Source organism: Phycodurus eques, chromosome 5 (assembly GCF_024500275.1).
Source record: "Phycodurus eques isolate BA_2022a chromosome 5, UOR_Pequ_1.1, whole genome shotgun sequence".
Lineage (NCBI taxonomy): Eukaryota > Metazoa > Chordata > Actinopteri > Syngnathiformes > Syngnathidae > Phycodurus > Phycodurus eques.
The window spans coordinates 2,398,143-2,426,008 of NC_084529.1; the positions used below are offsets into that span (position 1 = coordinate 2,398,143).

The following is a 27,866-nucleotide window of genomic DNA, read 5'->3' on the forward strand; positions in this document are numbered from 1 at the left end:
AGGACAGCTGCCTCGACTGTCAAAGATCATCTTTAGTTGGGATGAGGGAAATCGATGCCGTCTGTCTGTACAGTATATTAAAATAATAAGGAAAAAGTCATACATTTACAATAATAACATCTTAATATAACAGTTTGTAATGTTTTGAGGGTAGAGTTATTATGTTATTTGAGCCCCAAAAGTTGAAGTTACAGGAATGTCATTGTATGGAGGTAAAATAATAATAATAATAACAATAATAATAATAATAGATTACTATTATATTATTATATTATCATAATTTCGGAAAAGAGTTGTAATTTTAATGAGTGGGAAAACCTGCACAAATCTCTCGCTATATATAGACAGCTACAATATATGAATTTAATGTAATTTAAATATCAGAAAAAGATTCTTCTGGTTATATGATCACCCAACTTAAGAGTCGATTTTAATGTGTCAGTAGTTCAATTTAGTTTGAATAGCTTTCATTTGGGGAAACTTTTACTCATATAGTGTAACTTGGTTGATTGATTTGTTTTTAATAGAAATACTGTATTGGCGGCACAGTGGTCGACTGGTAAACACATGGGCCTCCCAGTTTTGAGGACCCGGGTTCAAATCCCGGCCTCGCCTGCGTGGAGTTTGAATGTTCTCCCTGTGCCTGTGTGGGTTTTCTCCGGGTCTCAGGTTTCCTGCATGGTAGGTTGATTGAAGACTCTGAATTTCCCGCAGGTGTGAATGTGAGTGCGAATGGTGGTTTGCTTCTATGTGCCCTGCAATTGGCTGGCGACCGCTTCAGGGTGTACCCCGCCTCTCGCCCAGAGTCATCTTGGATAGGCTCCAGCACGGCCGCGACCCGAGTGAGGATAAGTGGTTAGGAAAATGGATGGATGGATAACACTATGCAGCTCCAAAAGAACTTTTCAGCACAACAACGTACTTCGCCATCGCATGACTTGTTGGCACAGTTTTTACGTCAGATGCCCTTCCTGATTCAACCCTATCCTTATCCTTGCTTGGGACCGGCAGTGGGTGGGTATTGGGCGCTGTTTGGGATTCAACCCGCACCGTCTGCACAATAGGCAACCACACTACCAGTGCTTTTTCAGCACAACAACAACAACAACACACACACACACAAAGATAGTTTGAAGCAATTGACTGGATGTATGTCTTTGGCTAATTTGCGTCAGGCGAAGTTTCGCTTGGATGACCTCCTCCCATCCATTGCCGTCCCTTGTGTTTAAACACCTTCTTAACCCATCACAATAACGTTCTTTCTCTACAGTGGTTTTTTTTGATGTCCCACCTCTCTAGTGCTTTTAAATATGTTCATTTGACAGAAGCTGGTGTAAAGCCCATAGCGCCAAATGAGGGTGGGTGTTGTCGCACTCCCTAAAAACCTTCCTCCTTTCCATTGTCAGTGGCAGAATTGAACGAGGCTCTGCTCTTGTACAGCTTGGGCTATTTTCAGCAACGCTCATCAAGCCAGAAATTGTGCATGACAATTATGGCACTCGGCTTTGAAGTATGAAAACATATTGTGAGAGTTTTTATTTGTAGTCAAGATGGCAATAAAAGAAAGTGAAATCCATCTTTTGTCATAAAGATATACAGTGCGTAAGCATATTCTTATTTTTATTTGACTGCGATTGGCTGGCGACCAGTTGAGGGTGTACCCCGCCTCGTGCCCGATGACAGCTGGGATAGGCTCAGCACGCCCGCGACCCGAGTGAGGAGACGCGGCTCAGAAAATGGATGAATGGATGGATGTTATTTTTTACCGTGCGAGCTGCAAACGTGTTCTCATGCCAGAGCAGGTTTTCATAAAAATTGCCTGTCCGGAATAGGACAGACTGTCAAGATGGTGTTGGAGAAGAAGCATTCATAGAACCGCTCTGAAGCAAATCCTATCTAGCGTTGGCTTGATAAATAATTTAAAATGACTAATAGCTGCTTGTGACAGAGGACGTATTGCTGTGGTTTATCGGATCGAGTCGGTTTCGTCTTGAGACGTAATTTGTTTGGAGAAAATAATTACTCTTGTGTTGGATTCTGGTTAAATATTAAACGTTAGTATTCACAATAGGGCAAGGGTGTTTTATGGTGAGCAAATTGGTTCCTTTTGAAATCACCATTGAAGAGACACAGCCAGGCAGCAGACATGTGGGGAAATTCCTCTTTTATTGCTAAAATCAAGATTGCCACATTTCAACACAGAAACATGCAATGTAATAGCTCAGTGTGCAAGGCTATTGAGTTTTCAGCACTAATCTCAGTGCTTTATTTTATGTGTGTCATATTGTCTGTGGAGTTCAACTTGTTCTGCCAAACTGAGAGGCACCAGTGAGCATTAAGCTATAAATCAACCCACAGAAGACCCCCCAAAAGAGTACAAAGGAGAAATTCTGTAAAGAAAGCATTAAAAGGTGTATGGTCCTCTACAACTACACACAACTTCAGTATTCCTGTCCACAGACCATAATTGCCCTGCCTCATCGACCCGTATACCGTACATATTGTATTGGAAATGCACTTGCACATATGCTGCAGAAGCTCCAGCATATTGCTTGAAATCTTTCATAATGGCGACAGGTTGGCCTCGGTCACTGAACACAGAGAACATGTCATCCCACTGTGCCGTATTGGCATGAACACAGCTTACATCACCCTTGAAAACACGGCAACATTCCGCACGCCATCTTTCATTCCAGCCTCAATCTATACGTCATCAAATACAAGGCTGCTCTTCAAACAAAGACGCTGTTGTCCTTTGTACCTCGTCACATGAGAATAGTTGGCACTTCTCCCACAGCTTTTCTGATTCATGTGGAGATTTACAGCAAACTCGGTTCAAGCACAGCACTGTGCATACATACGAGAAACATGGAGGCTGTTGGACACTCACACGCACTCAGCTTTCACTTCTGTGTTTGCAAGGAAGTGCTCTGAATGATACAAAAGGCACAGAGTCCCTAAACAGTTCATGCTGAATTCATCTGATACAAATCCATGAAGAGGCATCCATCAAACTTCTTTGACGAGGTATACAATTTAAAATTCTAATATTTGTATTCATCACCATAGGCCTTGTCCCTTGTTTTTTTGTTGTTGTTTTTTTTTTCTGCAATTAGTTTAGACTCAATTATAGGAACGCAGCACATTAATTACATCACGCAAGTTTGAAAATGAAACTATGGACCACCGTTGCCACGGCAACCAGCATGTTCTAGTCAAAAAAGGCGCAACACTTGAACCGGAGCGGAGGAGTTAAGATGTGGCCGCCAGCCGACACTGACAATTGTGTACTTGAGCCACACTCTGGTCTCTCTGGGGTTATTGTTTGCCCAGGTGGGCCCGAACGGCGTGTGTCCGGCCCCCATCGCACCTCATAATCCCGCTCCCTCACCTCTCTGGCTCTTTTTTCACATCCAGTCACATATTACTCTTCCCTGGCTTCCTCTGTCCTTTGTTCCACAGGGGCCTGTGGTTCAACTGAAGCACTCAGTTACACAAAGATACCCAAATTGGTATTCATCTGCAGTTACCAGCTGTGTACATTGTGGTTTTCTCCAACCCTGGTAGGTAAAAAAAAAAAAAAAAAAAAAAAGAAGAAGAAAATGATGTACTTTGAGTCTTGGCTCCGTACACAGAAATGTTTCAAATCCAGAATTGACCTCAAATTTTATTCTTATCAAGGCCTGACCTTGTTGTTGGAAAATGTAAAATTTGGACGTTTTTTATAAGGCTCGTTCTCTACTCTTATCTTGGTTCAATATTCATGCCAAGTTCCTGAAAAAACACCCATACAGGGGTCAGAGCATAAAAACTCCCAAAGAAAGTAAGCCTGTTCAAACTGTCGCCATGGTGACAATGAGGCTTGAGATAAGGCGTCCTACATTGAGATGTGATTTGTAAGTGTGCTCCTTCTCTCTATGTGAATGTTTGTGAGGGGATGAAAAGGGAGGAGCTGGTCTATTGAGCATACCCACAGTCCTTGGCCTCATGTGCTGCACTGCTTCGGGAACTTAAGAGAGCAGCAGGGAACTTTTCATTAGTGACCCCCGACCTCTGCCCCCCCCCCCTTTTTTTTTTTTTTTTTTGCCACTTTGCTTATTTTTTTTCCTATCCCAACCTTTCCATCGCAACACTGTCCTTCGCTCTATGTATCCATTTCTTTTCTCTGCTGACTATTTTGATGGGGATAAACATTTTTATTTCTTGAATTCTAATCGGAGGACTGTACATTTACACAACCACAAATCTCTTTAACTGTGAAGTCTTTCTCCATCCATTCATTTTCTACTCCATTTCCCGACCGGCTTCGGATAAGAAGTGGGGTGCACCCTGGACAGATAATTGTCGCAGTACAGTTCATGCAATTAAGTGTTCTGATGACCTAACATGCATGTTTTTGCACTTTGGGAGGTAGCCAGCGAGAACATAGGCAAGAACAATGGGAACATGAAAACTCCAAACAGAAAGGCTAAAAGTGAGATTCCAACCCTGAATGTGCTTTCTGCAAGATCTTTCTGATACTATTGACGAGGTGGGTCTGAACACACTATGTTGAACTTACTGTATATAAATGAGATTTTTTTGTGTGTGTGTTTCCTTCAGAAAGAATAAGGCCCATTTTGTTTTCCTTTTTTCATTTGTTCATTATTTGTTCATTAACAAACATTTCAACAATAAAAATGTAATTGCACCCAATTATAGCCAGGCAACGTGACCTGATATAAAAAGCGTTACGTTAACAGAAACGCAAATACAGAATCAATATTTAAAATGGCAACATCACACATGGGGCGGCACGGTGGCCGTCTGGTTAGAGCGTCAGCCTCACAGTTCTGAGGACCCGGGTTCAATCCCCGGCCCCGACTGTGTGGAGTTTGCATGTTCTCCCCGTGCCTGCGTGGGTTTTCTCCGGGCACTCCGGTTTCCTCCCACATCCCAAAAAACATGCATAAATTGGAGACTCTAAATTGCCCGTAGGTGTGACTGTGAGTGCGAATGGTTGTCTGTTTGTATGTGCCCTGCGATTGGCTGGCAACCAGTTCAGGGTGTACCCCGCCTCCTGCCCGATGACAGCTGGGATAGGCTCCAGCACGCCCGCGACCCTAGTGAGGAGAAGCGGCTCAGAAAATGGATGGATGGATGGAACATCACACATGACTAATAACCCCCTACCCACACCCCCACACACAAACTCGATCTGATCCACAACCAATAATACATTCTCTTTACCACTTAACAACACCAAATTGACACTGTACACACCTTACATTAGACGATACTTTTCACAAAGATCACATGCGTTGCCTGCGGGCCTGCTCCAATAATAGTTCACAGGTGATGGGACATTGTGATTTCCTAGGAATGTTGTAGAAGTGACCATTTGAAAATATAAACACTTGCAATAGTGTTGCATATTGATATGTATCTGTTTCCTACCTTGAGAAATCATCATCATCGTCAGTGTCGTCACATAGATAATCATTGATTCATTTTCCACACCGCTTCTCCTCACTAGGGTCGCGGGCGTTCTGGGGCCTATCCCAGCTGACTCTGGGCGAGAGGCGGGGTACACCCTAAACTGGTTGCCAGCCAATTGCAGGGCACATATCAACAAACCATTCGCACTCACAGTCAAACCTACGGGCAATTTAGAGTTTTCAAATAAACTACCCTGCGTGTTTTCGGGATGTGGGAGGAAACCGGAGTACCCGGAGAAAACCCACGCAGGCACGGGGAGAACATGCAAACTCCACACAGGCGAGGCCGGATTTGAACCCGGGTCCTCAGAACTGTGAGGCAGTGTGCTAACAATCCACAGTGCCGCCCATAGATATTGAGTATATAATTAATTATGAATAATAATATAATTAAATGTAATAGTCACGTAAAGAGGTGTAAATTGTTAAAAAAGCTGTTTTGATTGAAACCAACACAAACCACTATTGTCAAGCTGAGGTATGACAAGTGCTATTTGCATTACAGAGTTCTTGTGCAGCACAATAAAACTCACAGAGCTGTGAGCAAAGCGAGCGCTTACAGGGTGGCCCCGCACTGCACTAATTGCAACCGAGGTGCATTTAGTGATTATAGTTAAGTGGCTCACAATGGTCCCCTGCTCTGGGTTACATTGGCCCGCTCCCTCCGATGATGGATGTGGTCAATAGTGGGCCCTGTTGAGATGCCTTTCCGCTGAAGAAAGAAAGCAGTCCAGTCGTGCTTGTCTCCTCACTTCATCTCCACAAGTCCACACAAGGGAGACAAATCACTGATGAGGACAGCAGGACGCCTGTTGAAATAAATGTTACTCTGCAGCAATAATTAGTCCCTCGAACATTGACTTTAAAAATTCAATATTGTGAGTCATGTGTTGCTGCTGCTTATTTATGCTTCCAGCACAAAACACTCACTTGTTTCGTCTACAATAGAAATGAATGGGAATTCAAGTTGACTCAAAATGTGGTTGTCAAAAAGGGGGAAATTACAGCAGCTATGAAGATCCTGAAGGGGAGTCATGTTTAGGGCAGACCTCGTCAAAGTATTTGCGCTCTTCATTTTCAGCCATAACAGGGGGGCCGCGTGGTGGGGGGGCTGGCGGGGATAATGTAACAGCCACTGGATCACATAAGCTTTGATATCCTCGCTGGGTTCCAGCATGTCTAAGGGACAGTTTAGGCTTAGTGATGAGGAGGTGGCGCGCTCACTCCCCGGAACATTCTTGTAAAGCTCAATAGCAGGTCTACATAAAACATAACACCAAGCTTGATGTTTCTTTTATTGATGTAAAATGGAAATTAAAGTGCTCACCGCCAGACCTACTATAATTAAACGTGCACAACTAGAATGGTACTCATTACAGACCTCTGCAAAGGCCAAACAAAAGTAAAAATAACATTTTTGTGTTTGTTTTTCTGTCCTTATGTCAGTAAGACACATTGGAGTCCCCTGAGGAGGCTCTAAGACGATGGGCACATGCCAATTTAAAGTCTAGAGTGGAGAAAAGGGTTCCATTTGACTAAAAGAGCAAAGAGAAAATTGATCTTATTTTCGTTGGTTTGTCTGTCCGCTTGTTAGCAGACTTTTGTCTGGTTCATTGATATTTTTGGGGGGAGGAAGCACACGACCGCCACCTGATGGTAAGTATCCCGTATATTTAGAACGGTCTTATGCACTAGTCCAGATAACATCATTTTGCAGCGGGGTGAACGATTCCCTTTGGACTTAAATGGCAAAAAGAGAAGATCAAATTCACTCTCTGCATTTGCACCAAAAACTTAAGTGGTTCATCCTCGAATCAGCCTCGAAATGTCAAACCAACAAACAAATCCTCTTGCCTCCACAATTGCTCCTGGTGTTAAGCAGGAGCAATTGTGCTCTGTGTCTTTTGGGTGGAGAGGGTTCTTCAAGCTTGGACTTTCAGTCAAACTGTGACATGTTTTATACAACTGAATGATACTGTCAGAAACACCGTGCTGTGTCCCTTTAGCCACCCAGTATGCCCTTTTGTCATAATCTCTCTGTGTTGTCTGATACAGTTGCTATTTATGTCATTAACTCACATCACTGCACTCGATGGATCGCTTCAATGCTGATTTCACAAAAACGAGCAATTGCTTGTGGACCTGTACAGTTACTGGTGCTATTTACATGGCTTGTGTGGCTAATGGAGGGAGGCAGTTAAGAGTATAACGTGTAGGAATAATTGTGATTAATAATCGTGATTATTATTTTGGCCGTAATGGAACAGCCCTAAATTCACCAAATAAAAACTTTGCTTGCCCGGGTATAAATAATTTTTGCCTAAACTGTACATGTGAGGAGTGTTTTCTAGGATGTTGTACAAAAAGAATCGAAAATGCAATCGAAAAGTGGCACATTTTTGGTTACCTAAAAATTATTTTCATGTGAAATGTATAGCCTTAACCTTTTGAATTATTAAGGCGTGTGTTGTGGAAGAACTCTCCATTGTTTTGGAGGTGCAAATATATATATATATAGTACTTCCTGTTTTTGTATGATTTCCTACCAAATTCACGTGCGATTGTGTTGACATACATGCAGCTGTATTCACATCTGTGTGTACAAACACAAACATTCAACTGTGCTGGGTGATTAGCTTTCCAGGACATGCTCATTGACTCATATGTGTTCACACAGCCATGCAGTGTGCTACAAGGTGGGCCTATCTGACCTACAAACAGCCAGACATATTCGCACAGGCTCACACAGACAAAATGGTAAGAAATAGACAGATAGAGGCAGGGTCTGTCTGCGGGGAGAGACGGACGGGCCCTTTGAATGAACATTTAGGTTAGACCGACTGGGTGAGTGTGTCCAGCTCTGTGGCTGCCCTCAGACAAAGATCAAGCGTAGAGCCCAGCAGTCATCCGGGACGTGTCACATCGCTCAAGGCCTGTTGTCAGCACTCCTGACTGGATCAGGGTCTCCGTCTCGCTCCCCCAGAGGAGAACAGACCCAAGGATGTCTCGTCAGGCTTGTAGCGTCTCGCTGTAGCCTTGTTTGTTTCGCCTGCATCATGCTCGACTGCACAGGCCCGCATTGATGAAATGCATGCCGACGTAACCCTTTGGTCGCACACATTTGCTAGGCTTTCATTGTTCTCGTTTCATTTCCTTGGTTTGTGTTTCTCTTGCCCAGTGTACCATGTCTGCTAAAAATGAGGGGAAAAGGGCAAAGGAGAGTGGTGGGGTCAATGTCCTAATAGTGGGTGTATATTTTGATGTCTTGCGACCAGCATGGAGTGTTTAGAGTGGCGGGCTAGCATTCCCCCCCCCCCCCCCCCCACACACACATTATCCTTCTGTGTGTCTCTCCATCTCTGTCCTCCCCCAGCCCTCGCTTTCTGCTCTCATCCTTCTCCATGCCCTTCACTGCCCCCATCCCTTTGGGTACACCTACACACCCTCTTTGCTACAAAAATATGAAAAACATTTGTTTTCCTCTGCCACGCCGAGAGAGTGGGTCACATCGTGTGCAAAGTGCTGATGTGCTGGTTTCAGGGTAATTATAACATCCCTTGGTCGCGGAGGGGGGAAGAAAAACAAATCCTCCCAACTAATGTTTAATTTGCTCCTGTGCTCAAAGGAAGCTCTCCTTTCTTATTGTTATGGCAATTAACTAGTGCCAAAGCCCAGGCATTTACTGTGATTGTTTGGATTTGCATACAGTAATTAGCAAATCAGTGACTATCAAGACTTTTCTCTTACTTCTATGACAGCCATGCCCTCTTTCCACCATTGCTAGCAAATCTCCACTAGTGATGTCTCTACCCCCTGTCTGACACTTCTCTCGCTTGTGCTTGATTGACTAGATGGCCCATTTTCTAGGTTTAGACAATGGGCTTTAGTTCATAAAATGGAACACAGCATTCAAGTCGAGAAGCAGCTACACAGTCAGCCCGAACTGTATTTTGGATGTGGCACATCACCTTGGATGTCTGTGTGTAGTTAATGACAAGATCAGTCACAGGATAAACAGCTAGATGATGGCGGGTATGTTGCATTTGTTTCTGTAGGGAAATCATGAACTAGCTGAGCTTGTATTCTGGTAGCGTTTGCTTTACTGCACTCAGATGAGAAGATGGATTCACCTTGACTGTTTGACCGAAGCAGTTCCACATAAAGATGCTAAGCTCACCACCCCTACACCCCTTTGTTGAGATGTCAAGATATGTCATTTCTCAGTGACTAATGCATGAATCCAAATGACAAATATCCTCAAATTACTAGTTGATAAGTGTCAAGTAGTCACCTGGCGTGATGCCTACTTTAACAAATCCTCAGGAAAAGAAAACAGCAAGTGATGCCCATTACCTTTACTATTGTCACCAATAAGTGTTGCAGTTTTGTTTGGTTCCAGTGAGCACAGATAAGCTACGATACACTCTGATTCAGTTTGCATTTCTGCCACGGGTGTGTATCCAATCTGGCAAATTAGCAGAGCAGATGAACTGCATCAGCTGCATATATATATATATATATATATATATATATATATATATATATATATATATATATATATCAACATGGTCTTACAATAATGCAGAAAGTGCAGACTTGAATAGATGTCACAGTCCATTTCACAGCTTAATAATAATCTTATGAGTGGCTCCTGTTTACGCTTTAGGAAAATACATTATATAAGTGGGTATCTAGGTGTAAAATGTCTATTTTAGTTACTCGCGTATTTTGTATCCTTATGTTGCCATGGAAAGGAACAGAACACTCACACCAAAATTATTCTGCCAGATATAAGCCTACCTCTGTGGCTTACCTTTATGCCATTGCGTGATATTGTATTCACACATTCCCTATGCTGCTTTCATCAGCTTTTTCAGGCTGATATGTTCCCCTTTTTTTGTCTTGGGGGGCCTGTATAGTAGCGGGAGAAAGCTGGAGGAAAGCAAACAACAGGAAGGGGCGCTAATGGTGAGATACAGAGTAAGCTGTTCGAGTTGATAAACCTGAGCAGAGTCTAATCTACGAGGCGGAGCTCATCTTGACTGGCACGGCTCGAGACGGTTTACATCCAGGGTCCCAGCAGTCCAACATAGCCTCCTGATCTAGATTTCAAAGCAGATACTGGAGAGGAATTCAGAAATGAGTTCCCGTCTTCCTTTTTGGTGGCGGTAGACTCTCTTTGTGGAACTAATTGAATGTGACACGTCGAGCACCAGGGAGCTCTTTGGGGGCTGCTCTCCATTTCAGGGGATCTGCTGAGATATAAGCTTGCATGCCTTTGAGGTTTTTGTGTCACAGGTCTGTTTGAGAGGAGTGGTGCACTTTACGCACTGTTTGTGTGTGTATGTGTTTGTCTACAACAATGCGCGTCTATCTGCACACACATTTTCCATCTCTTCCATTGCCCACCCCCCCATGATAGATTTGTTTTTCTGTGTCAGCTCATCAGAGATGCAATGTGCACATTCGTGGACACGTTTGTGTTACTTGGGCTCTCTAGGCACAATGAAGGAGATGCTTTAATGGGAGACGGTCTGTCTCTATTTACAGATATGGAAATGGCCCGAGACGTATGCAGTTAGACTGGCTTGGCATTTGCTGAAATGATGAAACGGAGCCATCACTATTTACAGACACGCATGAATGATCTCTAATACACAGGCATCTGAACACACGTTGACATTCAAACATTGAAATGTATCACTGGCTGTTTGTGTGGGTTCAGGTTTTCTCTCCATTTACCCTGCTTTTTTTTTTTTTTTTAACCACAATATCGCTGTAACGCACGTAGAGATTTCAGAATATCTATTTCATATTTCTTGAGACCTAATTCAGTTGTCTCTATGCACACTAGGGTTTGGCATCGAGAACCGATTGGAACCGGGACTAACGTTCTGGTTCTCCCGGAACCGTTGAAATTGAAACATTTCGGTTCCCGGTTTCGATGCCTAGTCCTCCAGCCGCGAAGAAGAAGTGGCGAAAAACAATTGACGCAGCGGCGTAAGCCAACGAAGAAGAATGCGCACGGTGATGTGCTTGTGCCCAATGGCGGCGTGTGTCTTAACTTTGTTAAAATGAATGACCAGTCAACTCAATGCAGCACTTGGAATAAGATTATATTGTGCAAAGGAAGCTTTCACGATGTGTAGCGTCTGCCGCGTTGCGAGCCTCAGCCTACACCGCGAAGCTCAGTCAACTGGTTAATTTTAGGCAGTTTTTGTAACAAGTTAGTAACATTTCATAGAAAACCTAATGCAGCGTATTGAGAAAAAGGAACTGTCGTCTGGGTTATTTTAAAAGACTTGATTGAATTAATATTATTGTGAGATTTTATTGAGCATTTGAAACTGTCCCTCCTGTTGGTCATCCCGCTGGTTTTTGACCTCTTTTGTTGGAATAATAACTCAGTGGAAGCAGAACATTTTCTGGAGAACACCATTTACAATAATTAGGCAGCCAGTGAGCATGATGTGTCCTGCTTTGAGGTGTGCACAGTAATGGTGAGGAGGGAGGAAGGGAGAACGGGACGGAAGCAGGCATCAACAGCCGCAGCGGCCCACTGGATGCTCAGCTGCAAAGCTGCCCTCGGGGCCTGCGAGGACTGTGGAATGTGGCTGATGCGAGTGTGTGTTTGGGCTGGAGATAGCAAAGGCCTCGGGGATGCAGCTGTTAGCAGTGATGTCTGTGAGATGGGTGCGCTCATGTGTATCCATGTGTACTTATTAAAAGAGAGGAAACATGTATAATTTGTGGTGACGCTCACGTGTTACGCCTGCGTCTAACAGGCGCTTGCTGTGGCCCTCTTTTGGCCACCCGGTCAATGACTTCCCAATGAAAGAAATAACACAGTGACGAATTTCCTGTTTAAAGGCGGGCACACTCTTTTGCATCTGGAATGTGCAACACAAACTGATGAGGACAAGGAACGGTCACATTGGCACTCAGCTGAGAGGAGCTTTGTCAGCAGGAGATGACAGAAAGTGTTTATTCCTAAGGTTTCCTGTGCAGTTTTAGCCAAAGGGTCGGTTCAAGTGCATCATGGAGTTGAGGCACCACTCCCTTGCCCGCCCCTTTGCTGTCTCAACCCCCACACTCTTCCTCCCTCTCCTTTTCCCGCCACTTGAATTCCCATTGGTCCTATTTCTTTTCCACCAGCCAATGCTGCCCAACGCGTCAGGGAGAAGGGAGAAGGGATCTCAGTGGCTGTGCTCGGGATGTGTGGGGTCCAAGCTGTGCTCATTTCACACTGTGTCCTTTTGGAATTCATCCAGCAGCACCCGCCACTGCTCACAAACTGAAGAGAAGAAAAGGGGGCACAAACAAAAAAGGGAAAGGAAAGTCACCAGTCTTCAGTGTTTTGATTTCCCACCTTTTGGAATGGTGAATGTTTAGTACGAGTTTATAATTCATGATGAGCACTGCTCGGAGAGCACTTGCTCCAAAGTCTGTGCATGTACTTTAAAGTGTACAGCGCTCCACATCCACAACAAGAATGTGTGGAGATTGTGAAGATGTTCCCTCTTGTCCAAGTGAGCCAAGACAAAAAAAAAAAAACATTTTAAGTTACAAAATAATACATTCTTATCAAATCTTAATTTATGTATGTTTAATCATATCTAAAACAAACACCACGTTGTCTTTTGAGTTTTACTGGCCTTTGAAATATAACTTCATTGTGACCGGCTGCATTGAACAGTCAGTAGAAAATGCAGCTTTTTAATACAGTGAAAGCAAATTCATAATGCTATCATTTTCAGTTTAAAGGTAGAATGATCCATCCATCCACTCGGCCCGTCCTCACTGAGGTCGTGGGTGAGCTGGAGCCGATCCCAGTTGACTTGGCGAAGAGACGGGCTGCATCCTGGACCGGTCGCCAGCCAATTTCAGGGCATAGTAGAATAATGCACAAGCAAAATAAAAATAATCAACGCTTCTATTCGTAGCCACTTTGAAAAACATCTGATGAGATGTGTGCTTATCTCCTAATTTGTTAACCCCCACTTACCCCCTTTGTCCTTACAATTACGAATTATTTAGCAAACCATTTTCAGTTCTCCACTCTTTATCTAACAGGTTGCTAACAAGTCAAAGCTAATGTAAATTCAATTTCAACCAAAATGTATTGCTGGGATTGAATAAAATTCACACGACAGGCTCCGATTTGAATTTTGTTAGAAATGACTGTCACAGAATCAAAGCTGTCTCTCTGGTTGAGTCCACAACAGCCACAAATAAGGTGTCATTTTGCTCATAATAATTGAATCTTCAAGTAGACTACATTGACAAGGAATATAATTATTTTCCTTGAAATGACATCAGCATAACAAACGCTGATTGTGCTTTCATTGTTTGTCATGCTTTGCCTTATAGAAAATAATCTCTGCATATAATAAAAGGGAATGAAAGTGACTGCAAGGGTGTCATCATTGAGCGGTGATTAACTGTATGCCTTCAAATGACCGCACCGCACCATTTCTAGGTCAAATGAATTACTTGCGACTGTGATTGTTTTGAACACAAATCTTTTTAATATTCCACCATGCAACAGAAACATAGTTTTACAGAATGTCACAGACTTTGTTACACAATTTGGAAATATTTCTGCTTGTTACTCTTATTTGCTGAGCATATTTTTATACTGTTAAACACACCCTTCATACTCCTGTTTGCCTCAAGCAGGCAGGCAGACAGTCTTCTGACCAGGCTGCAAGGAAGGCGCCCGGTCGTCCAAATTCTTCCATAAAGCCTCAATAATTCTGTAGTTATTTCTCTACGTGTTGACATTTCTAATTCTTGCCAGGGAAGAATGCAGCAGTGTATGTGTGAAGGCACAGCAGACATTGGGACACAAGTCTGAAGGAAAAAAGGCAGCAGAGTTTGTACCTCTCCCAAAGGACGCGCTGAAGGACGTGTTTGTGTAATGACTTGCATATATCCTATTGCTATGCGTGCCCTCACCAATCGCAACATTACAATCTAAGAGCTGTGTCCCAAAAATGCAGTGCAAAAAAAAATCAAAATTGATAGCTTTGATTGTCATCAGCGAACAGTATTGTTAATTATTGTGGTTACAGTTTCCTGGGCATCATTCACCCTAGCTTACTGAGAAAGTTAGCCAAGTTACAATAGGAAGTTACTATAAGAATGTTTACTGCAGCATCAAAAACTAAACAGTTGATATCCACAAATCTTTAAACAACTTAATATTGGTGATCCAGGACTTTAGCTTTTTCTGTTAGTTTTATGTTGATCTATAGGACACAGATGTTTGGCTTTGACAGAGGAATCTTATGTAAAGGCATCTTTTTTCATACAGCTCGTGTGTTGCATCTCATTAGCTTGTTCAAGTGTACTAATGTTGTGTCCAATGAATGGATGGGATAAAGTCGGTGTCTGTCAGTCTATAATTAACAGTGAGCCTACATGCCGCACACTGGGTCAGTGCATATATTTACCATAAAGTGTGGCATGCTGTCATATCATGCATGGGCACGCACGTACCCACAGATGTAATCACGTCCAGATTCCTTGTCCCTGTCATAGAGGGCAAAGATGAGAACCAGCGCCATCAGGCCTGGGTTAGCTTTAGTTCCAGTTCACAGTGACCTCGTAGCTTTTTCTTGAAGCCTTGAGCCACAAGATTTCATGTCACACCTTAAGTCAACCTGATTAGGAAGGATATGATGTTACTGCCCTTTTTGACTGGGAGGAAGGAAGAGGGTATTGAAATAATAGTGGGATAGAAAGGTATTGTATTTCCCGTAAAGCCTCGAGTCAGACGCAGCCATGTTAATGAATGAAAGTGTATGACATTGTTTTGTGTGCATATGTCGCTGTGACAAAAAGCTGACGTCTCTGTGGTGCAGGCACTGCGTTTCGAATGGAATCTCAGGATCTCCACTGGGTCCCTTACCACACAACCAAGAACCCGACTGCTCCCTGCTCTCTCCCGGTATAGCTTGATCTCTTTGTTAGCCTCTCAAAATCAGTAGAATTGGATATATTGATGCAGTAACCCTCCAAACCTGTTCCAGTCGGGCTGAAAGAAACTAAACAGAAATCACACAAATGCTTTGAGACTTGTCGAGGAAAATAAAGTATGAGATGCACAGATAAGCAATTGTCGATTTTGATCTGTTAAGCCATCATCATGTCTCCAGATTACTATCGTCCAATTGAGGTGTTGTGTCACTCTCTAAAACAGATATATAACTGGATGAGCCAAAGTTGTATTCAATTAAACCACACCAAAACTGAGATAATTGTGTTTGGCAATAAAGAGGATTGCTGTTAGTAAATAACTGGAGTCACTCTCTTTAAAAACCATAGACCAAGTCCAAAACCTTGGTGTACTGATAGATTCCGACCTGACTTTCAAATCAATATCAAATCAATTACCGAAACTGCCCTCTACTATCTGAAGAACATATCCAGAGTGAAAGTCAGGTTGCATGTGCCAAGCATACCAGGAGAAGCTCATCCGTGCTTTTATCTCAAAAGTAGACTATTGTAATGGTATTCTGACTGGACTCCCCCAAAAGAGCATTAAACAGCCGCAGCTCATTCAGAATGCTGCAGCTCGGGTTCTGACCAGAACAAAGAGGTCAGAGCATATTACTCCAATTCTAAAGTCTTTACGCTGGCTTCCAGTCAGCTTCAGAATAGATTTTAAAGTTCTGCTACTGGTCTATAAATCAAATGGTTTAGGTCCTGAATACATGAAAGAAATGCTCATGGAATATAAACCCAGAAGGGCTCTGATGAAGTCCTTTGTTGTGTTGGCAGTGTGTTTTGGGTCATTGTCTTGTTGCATGATGAAGCTTCTCCCGATTAGTTTGGATGCATTTTTCTGTAAACTACCAAACAAAATGGTTCAAAGGACAAAGGACTTCATCTGGGGGGGAAAGTGGAAGGTCTTGGCCAAGTCAATCACCGGACCTTAACCCCATAGAGCATGCATTTTACCTCCTGAATAGGACACTGAAGGGAGAAACCCCCAGAAACAAACAAGAAAAGAAAGGAAAAGCATTTCAAATGAAGAATGCAACAGTCTGGGGAAGTCAATGGGTCGCACGCTTGATGCAGTCATTGCAAGCAAGGGTTATGCCATCAAATATTAAATGTTATTCACGTTAAGTTAATTTAATCATGTCTGTTCTAATACATTTGCTCACTTGAAAGGTGCGTGGCTTCAAACAAAAGTTGCTCTGTCCTGAGTTGTTTCACACATCTAGATGTAAATACCATGAAATGAAAGGTGGAATTCTGAACTTTTGTCTTATATTCATCTTTTGATCTGAAACCCAAATGTCTTCAGTATACAACAAAAACAAAGCGATTGACTGTAGTTACAAAGGGTTGAATCATATTTTTACTCCCTCTAATTATAATAGCAATATTTTAGTCCAGTGAATGAATTGTCCAGGTTTGTCAAAGGGTCTGTGCTGTCTTGTTTGTCTGTCTGTTTCTTTTTTTTGTCTGATGCTGATGGAGGTGGAGCAGAATGTATTTAAATGTGTCATATGCTTTAATTTTCCAAAGCGATCAAGGCCTCAGTTTAGCATCCTCCCTTTGCAAGCAGTCAAATTCCATCTGTCTGACTTGACCGCTTGTGCCATCTCCACAGTTATCCTGCTGCGTAACTGCCCAAGATGCCCCCTCCGCCCCCCGCCTGCTTCGGTGATGCATCTCAGCCTCCCTGACAGGCACACCAGCTGGTTAAGCTGGTTGACTGACTGCTTGTAAGGATGCATTATCGTCTGTTTGCATTCCCGCTTTTTAGTTTGGCTTTAGTCCACAATAGCTTGCTCGTTGTGTGGTCCTGCATAATCGGGACTGTATAAAGGGTACACGGCCATCATTTTGAAGCGTTGAAAACTTTCCCTAAAAATGTATCCCTGTACTAGTATGTACTTTTAAATATCAGAATGTGATACGAATTTCAGATCTTAATTTCCTCAGAAGCCTGACTACATACAGACAAAAGTATGACAAAGCTGGACACATGCCTCAGGCTTTGGTCAAAGTCTGGCCAGTACAGACTGGGCTAATACTGTCTTACAGTCAGTCCACTAACGTAATAGTGTTGCAAAAGGCTGGAGACATTCTCTCTGTGCTCCCTACATCTGCTCTCAAGGATCACTCTGTGACAAATTCCCATCATTAACCAATCATAAATCCTTAGAAAGTGAGCGAGTGAGTGGCTCCACATATACAGCCCATCTTTAAGGGGTTGGTCCCCTGAAACCAGTGTAACATGTACTTTTACAGCAGGGGGCTGGAGAAAGTCCACCGCATGTACAAATGCATCCATTATCAGTTCCCATTGTTATAATTTCCAAAAGTCCCAATACTTTAGTCCGCAAACCTCATATAAAGTCTATATCTCGGCTACAAAGATTTGAAAAGCCGGTCATGTCTCGTACTGTATATGTGGTGACACTGAAAATAGAACTTAAGTTTGTACCGTGTTTAAAATAGCTGGTGGCTCTCTGATGAGCAGTACCTCATTATGTTACTACCTGAAAGAGGAGAGAGGAAAAAACACCTTTCAGTACTTGACTGCTCTCCTTCGCTAGACTGTACGTCAAGCTGTGTTGGCTCAACCAATGAAAGCATGTGAGATCAGTAATTCATAGTTTACATCACCGTATAATGACATATTAGAAGTATTACCGTAACAGTTTCTTTTGAACCGTTGACACGTCTGCAATTTTACCTTTTCAAGCAAGCCCTGTTGTGAATAGCCTGCTATTTCATGACAGCTGCGTATTTAATGTGATGTGCCTATCCCTCACTCTGCTTCCCTTTTTTGTCCCATGCTTTGACTTGTCTTGTTGTAATGCATTGCGCACTCCACTGGGACTGCTTGTACTTTTACAGGTTAAGCAGTGGCTGCCTTGTCAGCACTTTCACTTTTCAGTTTTTCTCAGAGTGAGGAAGGAAAAAAGGAGGAGGAGGACTGTTTTCAGGACCTTGAGCATCGGGAATGTCGCCCCTGCTAAGAGAGTGAGGCAACATTTCTCAAGGTCTGTGAAAAAGGTTGCCTTGTCCAGATTAAGCCCCCCTCCATTACCTCCTTCAACCACCTGGAGCAGATGCTCTGAGAATGGAAATTGCCTGCAAAAATGTGCATTTACATGATCCCTGCATCTAATGTCTGGCACGTACACAATTCCTACAGCAAGTTATGAGAGCAGGTGGAGAAGTCGGAAAGACTTGGAGCATAAGCGTGCCTGGGAATGGAGTTGGTTTCTGGAGGCCACAGGTGCGTGGCAGGGGATGGAGGGCCAAACATTGATTTCACAGTCCAACACCACCGTGTAGTATAGCTAGAAAAAAAATGTTTCTCCATGGTCTGCATTCAGTAAGACTGCGAAGGAACCTTTGGGGGCATGAATATGTAGATGAATACCCAGGGAGAGCCAGGAAGCCATTCATAGCACAGACCCAAGCTTGTTCCATTAGGGAGGGGAAAGCACTGGATGGAGCGAGGGTTAGAGTCAAATCGAGGGGAGGAAAGGGAAAGAAGAAAGCAAATGCTCGAGAGGACAGTTACTGATGGGCTCCTTTCTCATGAAGTGCTTTTTCATGTTACTGGTGGCTAGCTCTCTCTCTCTCTCTCTCTCTCTCTCTCACTCTCTCTCTCTCTCTCTCTCCGTTGATGTTATTTACATCCAGTATACAGTACATGCTGCACACCTACAGTATAACAACCTGACTGGCTATTTAAAAAAAAACATAGTTACATTAGGGCCAATGATGAAGTCTTTGAAGCTGCAATGAAAGAGATCTAATCCCCTACTATAGATTGTGTACCATGTCCATGTGAATATGTGTGTCTCTGTGTGTGATTGTGAGTTTATACTCTGTGTGTGTAAATGCTTTAGGCTTCCAGGGATCCATCAATCTCACGTCTGGACCCAAGCTAAGGGAAGGTCAGGCTGATGGATACATCCTGACATGCACACAGCCTGTGAAGTCAGCTGTGTGTCCGCATGTGTGTTAATGTGTGCGTGGGCTTGCAGACCAGCCAAGCACAGGCACGGTTCAGCAAAGCAGAGGGCAGAGAGGAGGGTTTGAAGGGCTAGTCTGGCCCTCTATGCCCTAGTTTGAAGGTGTTTGAAAGGGGGTTTAGCTGGCAGAAGGGTACTATGGAGGGGGTGAGGTAGAAACAGGGGGGGCATGTAGGGATTTTCTGGCCTGACTGTGGGGATGGGTGAGAGGGGGCTAAGAAAGGCTCCATTCATGAGTGGTGCCATCTCTGACTCCCTAAGGGACTTGGTCTTATCAATGACTAAGCCAGCTGGGAGGATGTGAGCATGCACTCTCTCGTCTTTTCCATACACTCTGTCTTTTGTGAGGGCCCATGCCTTGAACCCAAACACTAAGGATTTATCAAGGGACGTTGAAATCCGAAGAAAGACCCTGACCAAAGGTTTGGACAAGGTCTGTGCTGCATGTGGCATATTGCCGCACCATGAGACATCCCATTAAAAGGTGCTATGTGATGCCATCTGCAGATGAATTTAAAGTGCTGCAGATTACATGGTGATGAATCGTCAGTGTCAGCTAAATGTCAATTTTATCAGCTGTTGTATCCAAGCACTTCAATATTGTTTCTTGCCAGGTGAAAAGACCACTGACAGAAAACGTATTGTTGGCTAAGACAAGGCTTCATATCCATGTTTGTTACTTTAAAAGGTACTAAAAAGGCTCGGAACTAAGGTGCAATTTGGCACCAGTCTAAACTATATCACACAGACTCTGCATGAATTATTAACCACTCGCAGTAATATTGAAAGGGGGGGGGGGGGGGGGGGGGGGGGGGGGGGGGGGCGGGGGGGGGATTCTCTATTGGTCCCAGTGAAAGGTCTGCTGCTGCCAGGTGAGATGGCAGCATTGCACTGGCAGATGTTGATTTACATTTGTAGTTTGATATCGTGAGAAACAATGTCATTCCCCTCTCTTCTTTTTCCTGTCACTCTGGTCTCTCTCGTGCCCGCCTCGTTCTCTTTATCTTCGTGGCTCGCTGAACCAGAGGAGCTTCCGGCATCGGCAGCCCCATGCAGCGTAGCCATACCAACGGTCTAAGCAGTGCATTAGAGCGTAACCTAGGAAGGTTTTGGTTGAAATGGATCCAAGCATAACGTCAACATACCACATTTCACCAGCACACACAGGTGCAGAGTTCATGTGGCCTTGAAGCTCTACTACGCCTTTCACTAAAGCTGAAGCACTAATCACTTCCTAATGTCCCATTTGTTTATAGTAGCTAGTGTCTATGCCTTGGACGTCAACCGTAATACCACAACTGTCACATCTCCGCTCAATTGCGTATGATTTTCTGTATGTTACAGAAGACAGTCGAGTCACTGCTTATGAAATGAAGGACGAGGAGATAAAGGCGCTATGTGTGCATGTTTCCCCTAAACTCTGTTCTCTAGAGAAGTCTTTGTCCAACAGGGTTTTGTGAGTGCAAAACATTATGCCATGAAATAAGTAAGGATCCATATTAGAGTATTGCCGTCCACCATAGTGAAACGGTGGCTGGTATTCCAGACTAACAGGCCATTCTGGGTGAACCACGCCGGTGTCCATCTCACTTTTCAACAAACCTTCTCTGTTACTGCTGGTCACACCTGCTTGCAGCCTCTTTGATGCCTCTGGCGAAGTTCTTTTATAGATGTGGCCTTTTGTGTGTTAAGGTGTCTCTATCTTTGTGCAATGGTGTCAAAAACTGCTTTCTGGACCTGGTGGCTGCTCCAATGGTGCCCCATGTACTAGCCTCTGCTACTCATGTAATAAAGATTGTAAATATTGTACTTAAAAGAAAAGTAACATATTTAGTTGTTGGTTTTTAATTGAATTTTTGTCAGGTTAATGCTGTGTTTTTAGAGTAAGATCATTTCAGCAGTAGGTTTGAATAGTGATGCTAGATATGTGTGGTTTGAATAAAATATGCTTAACTTGTTGATGTCTCTATAAATTCTTACTTTCGGTGTACCTGTAAATTAATTTAAGCCTGCTGTCATTTAGCAGTCAATAGCAAGCAGGGGCAGCTCCCATTTAACATTTTGCTTCTTTAGGTTATTTATATTCATTTAACTTTGGACCACATGCAAATCACCCCCGATGCAGACCTCAGAAGTCCAGCGTCATTCACCCTAATGTTTACAACGTTCTTTGTTTCCCTTACTTTTACCATGGTAGTGATAATCCACAGTGGCAACGCTACTCCATAATCAGTCACACCATGTTTTGCTGTTATGCCATTCATGGATAATCAAGGATATTTCTGCTAAATAGTCCAGATTGATAAATGGGAGAGCAACTGTGCTTGCTTCTCTCTTTTGGGAATTCAATTTCACAATTGGGAAATAGATTTGAACTAAAACATCCACATTGAGAGAGAGAGAGAGTGCTCTTGGGAACGACTTGAAAGTGTTTTTAGTTTGGCAGCATATGTGTTTGTATCAGCTCAGATATCTATGGGCCATAACGGCATGTTAATTGGAATTTGGAAATGGTTCAGGACTGTTGTGGGACATGATCCTCCTCTTTCATTTAATCATAGATATTTATCTCGTCTCCTGATCTTTGTGCACCACTGTACGTCTGCATGTACTGGGACAAGCCCAGGTGAGAAATTGACACAAACATACTGAAATGAATGGAACCAACTAAAAGAGAATGAATTTCATGTGCGCTCGAGCGATTTTAGGTTTTATGTACGGTGGGGAGTTTGCATGTTCTCCTGGTGTTTGTGCTGGTTTTCTCTGGGTACCTGCAAATGACTTACACAATCCAGTTTGTACCTCGCATCGAGCCCCAAGTCAGCGAGGATTCAGCACTCCTCTTGTTCCTATTCTGGTCGGGCTCTGTGATTTTTGTAGTGCAGGCTCATCTGAAGATGGACGATTGTAGATGATAATCACGGTTCTAGAAAAAAAAAAAAGAAAATCTATTTAAAAATCATACATTTTGTCATGTCAGTAATGTGTAGTTATGTCGAAAGATGATGCCGTTAGTTTATATCTCTGAGATTATTGCTCCTATTTATGGACCGCTCACTTCTCTGGCTCTGAATTTTCACTTAGTACATTTGGCGTCTCTCAGCAAGCTCACATTATGTGTGAAAAATAAGCTCTTTGCATGCCTGCCGTTTCTGTCACACGTGTGTGTGTGTGTGTGTGTGTGTATGAGGTTTTAATATAAGTGTCAGTCACAGAAAAGTTCTATTATGATAGGAGCAGTTCCATCTAATGTGATCACATTAAAAATAATGAGAAATAAGTGAGGAACTCCCCCCCCGAAACTGATGGTCTTTATTTATGTCTGTTTTTTAATGCAATGTTTCTTCTTCTTCTTCTTCTTCTTCTTCTTCTCCTCCTCCTCCTCCTCCACCACCTTCACCACACAGAGCTCCGGAAATCATCCTGGGCCTGCCGTTCTGCGAGGCGATAGACATGTGGTCCCTTGGCTGTGTGATAGCTGAGCTCTTCTTGGGATGGCCACTCTATCCTGGAGCCTCGGAGTACGATCAGGTATTGGACCCTCAGTTGACTTTACATGATTGGTTGTTTGGATGCTTGCACACACTTCATAAGCATACATGTGTGCTGTCAGTGGGATTTATTTGTATTTTTTTATGGGTTGCTTCAATCCCCACAACAGCCCTTGAGTCTTGCACGACACCCCTGTTTATAGGAACATATGCCGCTGTGCCACTCGCCCAATTAGTGGGCCCCTGTGCTCCAGAGCGAGACATTGCTGAATTCCCTCAATCAGAATCCACGGCAAGATCATGGCAGAGTTCTGCTTCAACACCAAGCAAACTTGTTAGATTGAACACAAGCTTGGCAAAATGTCTCATTTGTAAATCATTGCTACATTTGAACTGTTGCTTGGATTCTTAGTTTCCTCAAATGTTCTTTCTTTGTCCTCAAACTACAGAAAGAACAGCACCCTTGAACTTTTTATTTTTTTTTGTTTTTTTATTTTTTTTTTGTCTTGAAGATCCGGTACATCTCACAGACTCAGGGTCTGCCTGCAGAATATCTGTTGAGCGCAGGGACAAAGACCACCAGGTTCTTCAACAGAGACACAGACTCCACCTATCCTCTGTGGAGACTGAAGGTACATCCGAACTCATCTAAAATCGTGAACAAAAAACACAAAGAATACACACTCACACACACAACAGTTTGGAGCGAATTATACAATGTTACAGTGTTTGTTTGCTTGAATTTCTGGCCAAGATTTTGTATCAGTGATAAGCGAGTCGGACCACTGCGCAAAGTCCTTTGCAGACCATGTGAAAGATTTTCAATGGGGTTAAAGGTCTAGATGGCATCTCATTCTCCCTAAAGTAATATTGTACCATTTGTGCCAATGGATAATTGTCCTTGTCATTAAAGCAGAAAAGAACAATGCAAATACAGTTTTGTATGATAGGAAAAAGGCATGATGGGTGCACCACTTTATCCACGAGACCGCTATTATCCTGAAACGCTTTTCTGAATTTGCCTCACTGTTTTTCCTGCCAAATTGAGCTTCATGGAAATGCTATTGCATTTCAGAATTCAGAATTTATTATCAAACACATCTCTTCCTGGAACATGATTTTTAACCACAGTGCTTCCAAGTTTTATTATTTAGTTCCTGACCCAATTCAATGTTTGTATTGTCATTCTTCTCTGGCTGTGATTTATTCTCGATGTATCATGTATGTGTCAATATCTACAGCATGTGACAGCTGTGCTTAAAAGCAACGTGACGAGTGCTTGAACTTGAGCCTGTAGAATGTCATGTGCAGAAAGTCACTGATTATCTTTATTATGAAGTCATGGTGTCTAATCTATGAACAGCTGTGTTGCTGTGCAGATGGTATTTTAAACGTCATGTATTCAGTGTGAACAATCTTTTGCAATATTACTTTTGGAAGGATATATATACCAAAGATATTGTGATTTTTGAACATTTTTACCATGTTACCACATAAACACATGCACATGCAAACATACGGTACAGCGCATACTTTATTAAAAGTAATCTGCGCGGGTTGGTGAGTCATCCCTACCTCCTGTGCAACAAACTGTATATTTGCTCATGCATTTGCAAGCATTGCACCAATCATAGGATGTTAGACGAGCGTTTGTATGTGACCCTGGGCTTTGCTCAGTGGGCAAGATGAGTCCTGCTGTACATCAGCGACAAGAGGCGACAATGAGTCAGATATAAATAGTGCGGGTCTAGAGGGGAAGCGTGTTGAGGGTGTGAGAGGAACATCTGCTTTATATCCCCAACAGACTCCTGAGGACCATGAGGGAGAAACAGGGATCAAGTCCAAGGAGGCGCGCAAGTACATCTTCAACTGCTTGGATGATATGGCCCAGGTATGTGGTTTCAATATCACAGAGCACCACTCTTAACAGACATGTCAGCTAAAAACAAAAAAGCAAAATAAATCATGTATCCTGGATTGACATACAGTATACCAGACTTGAGTAATGGGGTTATTTCATGACATTTCTAAGAAGCAGTGTGATTCCGTTCATCTCACCACGGCATAGATTAGAAACTGTGCTGGGTTGTTTCCCCCACAAGAAAGTGGTATGTTGTGGATTGGAGCTTTTTATCCCCTTTACAACTTAAAAGAAATATTGGTACCATGTTAGAAATCGGCGGCACGGTGAGGACTGGTTAGAACACATCTGCCTCACAGTTCTGAGGACCGGGGTTCAAATCCGGGCCTCGCCTGTGTGGAGCCTGTGTGCATGTTTTCCCCGTGCCTGCGTGGGTTTTCTCCGGGTACTCCGGTTTCCTCCCACATCCTAAAAAAATGCGTGGTAGGTTGATTGGAGACTGTCAATTGCCCGTAGGTGTGAATGGTTGTTTGTTTCTGTGTGCCCTGCCATTGGCTGGCGACCAGTTCAGGGTGTACCCCGCCTCTCGCCCGAAGATAGTTGGGATAGGCTCCGGCACGCCCGCGACCCTGGGGATAAGCGGTACAGGAAATGGATGGATGGATATTAGAAATCCTAACCCGAATGCATCCATAATGTTGCTTGTGCTTTTCATCTTACCAAAAATTGTCCAGGTCATAAGTGAGAATGTTTTTTGATGGCACTGTGTAACAGCCGGAAGTGACTTAAAAAAATAAATCTACATAGACAACGAACACGATGCCATAATGTCACTTTTCCTTGCGACTCCCAGTGAACTCACCCCTCCACGGTGGGAAACTTCACATGTAGCCGTGACATTTTGATAGGACATGCCTGACACCGAGATGATAGTGAGCATTTGTTTGCTCTCGCTCAGCCAAATACTGCTTCTGCTACCAGATACGACAAAGGGAATGGAAAGTTACATTATTTTTCCCAGGCCCCTTTGCCTCTCCGAGAGTCCCGTCTGATATGCTGCTTGATTCTGCCCCTGATAACGACAAAGCTGGTGAACTATTTGCTTTGAAATGTGCTCATCTTGATGCACGAGCAGCTGCAGCCTCTGGAAACTGTCCATGTGGGTACATGCAGGTACATAAGTGATGGGGACAATTACAGTTGTCCAGTCGAGCCCGTGGCGGCTCCGAGGCCTGTCTGGAATGACACGCTCTCGGCCAGTACAAGATTTTATCACTGCCTGGGCTTGTTGAATTTACAGTTGCCATGCAAACACACTTACAGTACATGCAGCCCATAGTTTAATGAAGGCAGCCTGCACGAGTGTTGATCTATCCCCCGGGTCATCTTTGTCTCCGACGCGAGTTCCATCACCCGTCTTCCTCTCACTGTTGCGGCCCGACTCAGCTTACTACGAAAACACATAGAGTAGATAAAGCTGAACAAGCGTAACGTGGTCCAAAACCGCCGACTTTGCCCCATCTCGCTATCCTCCCGAATAAACAAGTCTGTGTTGTGGACATCTGTCCCTGCGTGTATAATGGATGACATAGCTAAAGGCCCTGAAAGACAAGAGGGCTGCGGATGCCAGGAAGATAATAAACCTCCTTTCTGTTGTGGGAAATGTGGCGAGGCATTAGTCCCAAGTATATCTAATTTGAGTAAATCAGAGACCTTCTAACTGAAATGAATTGGAAGCCTCCTATAGGTGGGAGGAAGGGCAGAATGCTTGACTCTACTCGGGGCTCCCATGCTTCAAAATCTCTACAGTCGATTGCTCTATATATGACCTATGTATAGGTCACAAAAGGAATAGGTGACAAAGAATGGATGACTAAAACTATCTTCCGCTTTAATTCTTTAATGATGCGACTGACCTATTGTGTCAAATAGTCGAAAGCTGCGAGAACGCACACGTCTCCCTCCTGTCGAACTGTCTGGCAATTGGCAGACATTCTGTAATGTGCATTACTACCTTATATACAGTACAACCACAATGGAACCGGATCCCCCGCCACTTTATACCGTCCGACTTTTATAACTCTCATAGTCGCACCCTTTACGAACTCACTTCCCTGACGACAAATGGTCGAGCTTTGGCGGGCGAATGCGCTCTCTCATTGTTAGTGCTCCTCTTTCGTCTGTTATTGTCGTCACTTCGGCAGTTTTATTCGTACTCGAGAGCTGCGTGCAGGTCAGCATCCTGCTCGCTTTGCCGCACGTCTCCTTCGGTTTTGCGTGCCCCATCTGCCACCCCTGTCTTCACTCCTGATTGGCGTGTCAGTGCTCCCCAAGACGCAGATGTGGCTCCATCCAACAGTTGTTCACACGCAAGGCCAACATTCCCCCTCCTTATGGCTATCCTGCCCATATTTGTAACTTTATTCAAAATAGACTTTGTGTGCCTAATTGCGAGGCACTAAAACAGCATTATTTCAAGAGCTAATCAAATAATAATCATTTTGAATAATACGCAGTATAAAGATATAGAACGAAATAGAAGGATATTACAATGATATCATTATATTTGAATAGAATGGTAACAAAATCTCACATGATCCATAGTTCTTCTCTAGTTTTATTGACCAACTCTGCATGTGCGCCTTTCTCAAAGTCATCTCTTCCACTATCTGAGGACAACGTGATTATTCCCCACCCCATTCCGCAGATTATTCCTTTATCGCTCCAGGGAGGTGTGGCCACAACTGCGAATAACATGCATGGGGAAAAAGAATTGCATCAGATTTTGCGGTGTTGACTGGCAGCGCATCTGCAGATAAGCGCTTGTAGCTTTATGAAAGCAGACCTGTTCCTCTGCATGTCACGGTAAACAAGGCTGCCTGTCTGCTCCCAGTGTCCTCGCACTGCCTGACAATCGTGTTGGCTTAAACAAAGAGCAGCTATATCATGACCTTGGTGCTTGTTTCAACACAGGGAATGATGCACAGCAAGTCCAATCTTTTCCACGTTGTTTAGTTTGCTT

General features: G+C 43.4%; 1 protein-coding gene and 1 long non-coding RNA gene across 6 annotated transcripts in view; one reads left to right on the top strand and one right to left on the bottom strand.

The window, feature by feature from the left end:
• Positions 1-27,866, top strand: part of hipk2 (homeodomain interacting protein kinase 2) — a 77,028-nt gene that overhangs the window by 30,286 nt on the left and 18,876 nt on the right. For all 5 annotated transcript variants that reach the window (XM_061676808.1, XM_061676807.1, XM_061676809.1 and 2 more), the window contains exons 3-5: positions 22,900-23,023; positions 23,496-23,615; positions 24,788-24,874. In XM_061676808.1, the coding sequence (XP_061532792.1) occupies positions 22,900-23,023; positions 23,496-23,615; positions 24,788-24,874 (331 nt within the window). The remainder of the gene's footprint in view (positions 1-22,899; positions 23,024-23,495; positions 23,616-24,787; positions 24,875-27,866) is intronic.
• LOC133402746 (uncharacterized) lies at positions 23,483-27,512 on the bottom strand. Its single transcript, XR_009768562.1, has 3 exons — positions 27,438-27,512; positions 26,166-26,294; positions 23,483-23,631 (listed from the first exon to the last, which is right to left on the bottom strand). It is a non-coding gene; the product is annotated as an uncharacterized LOC133402746 (long non-coding RNA).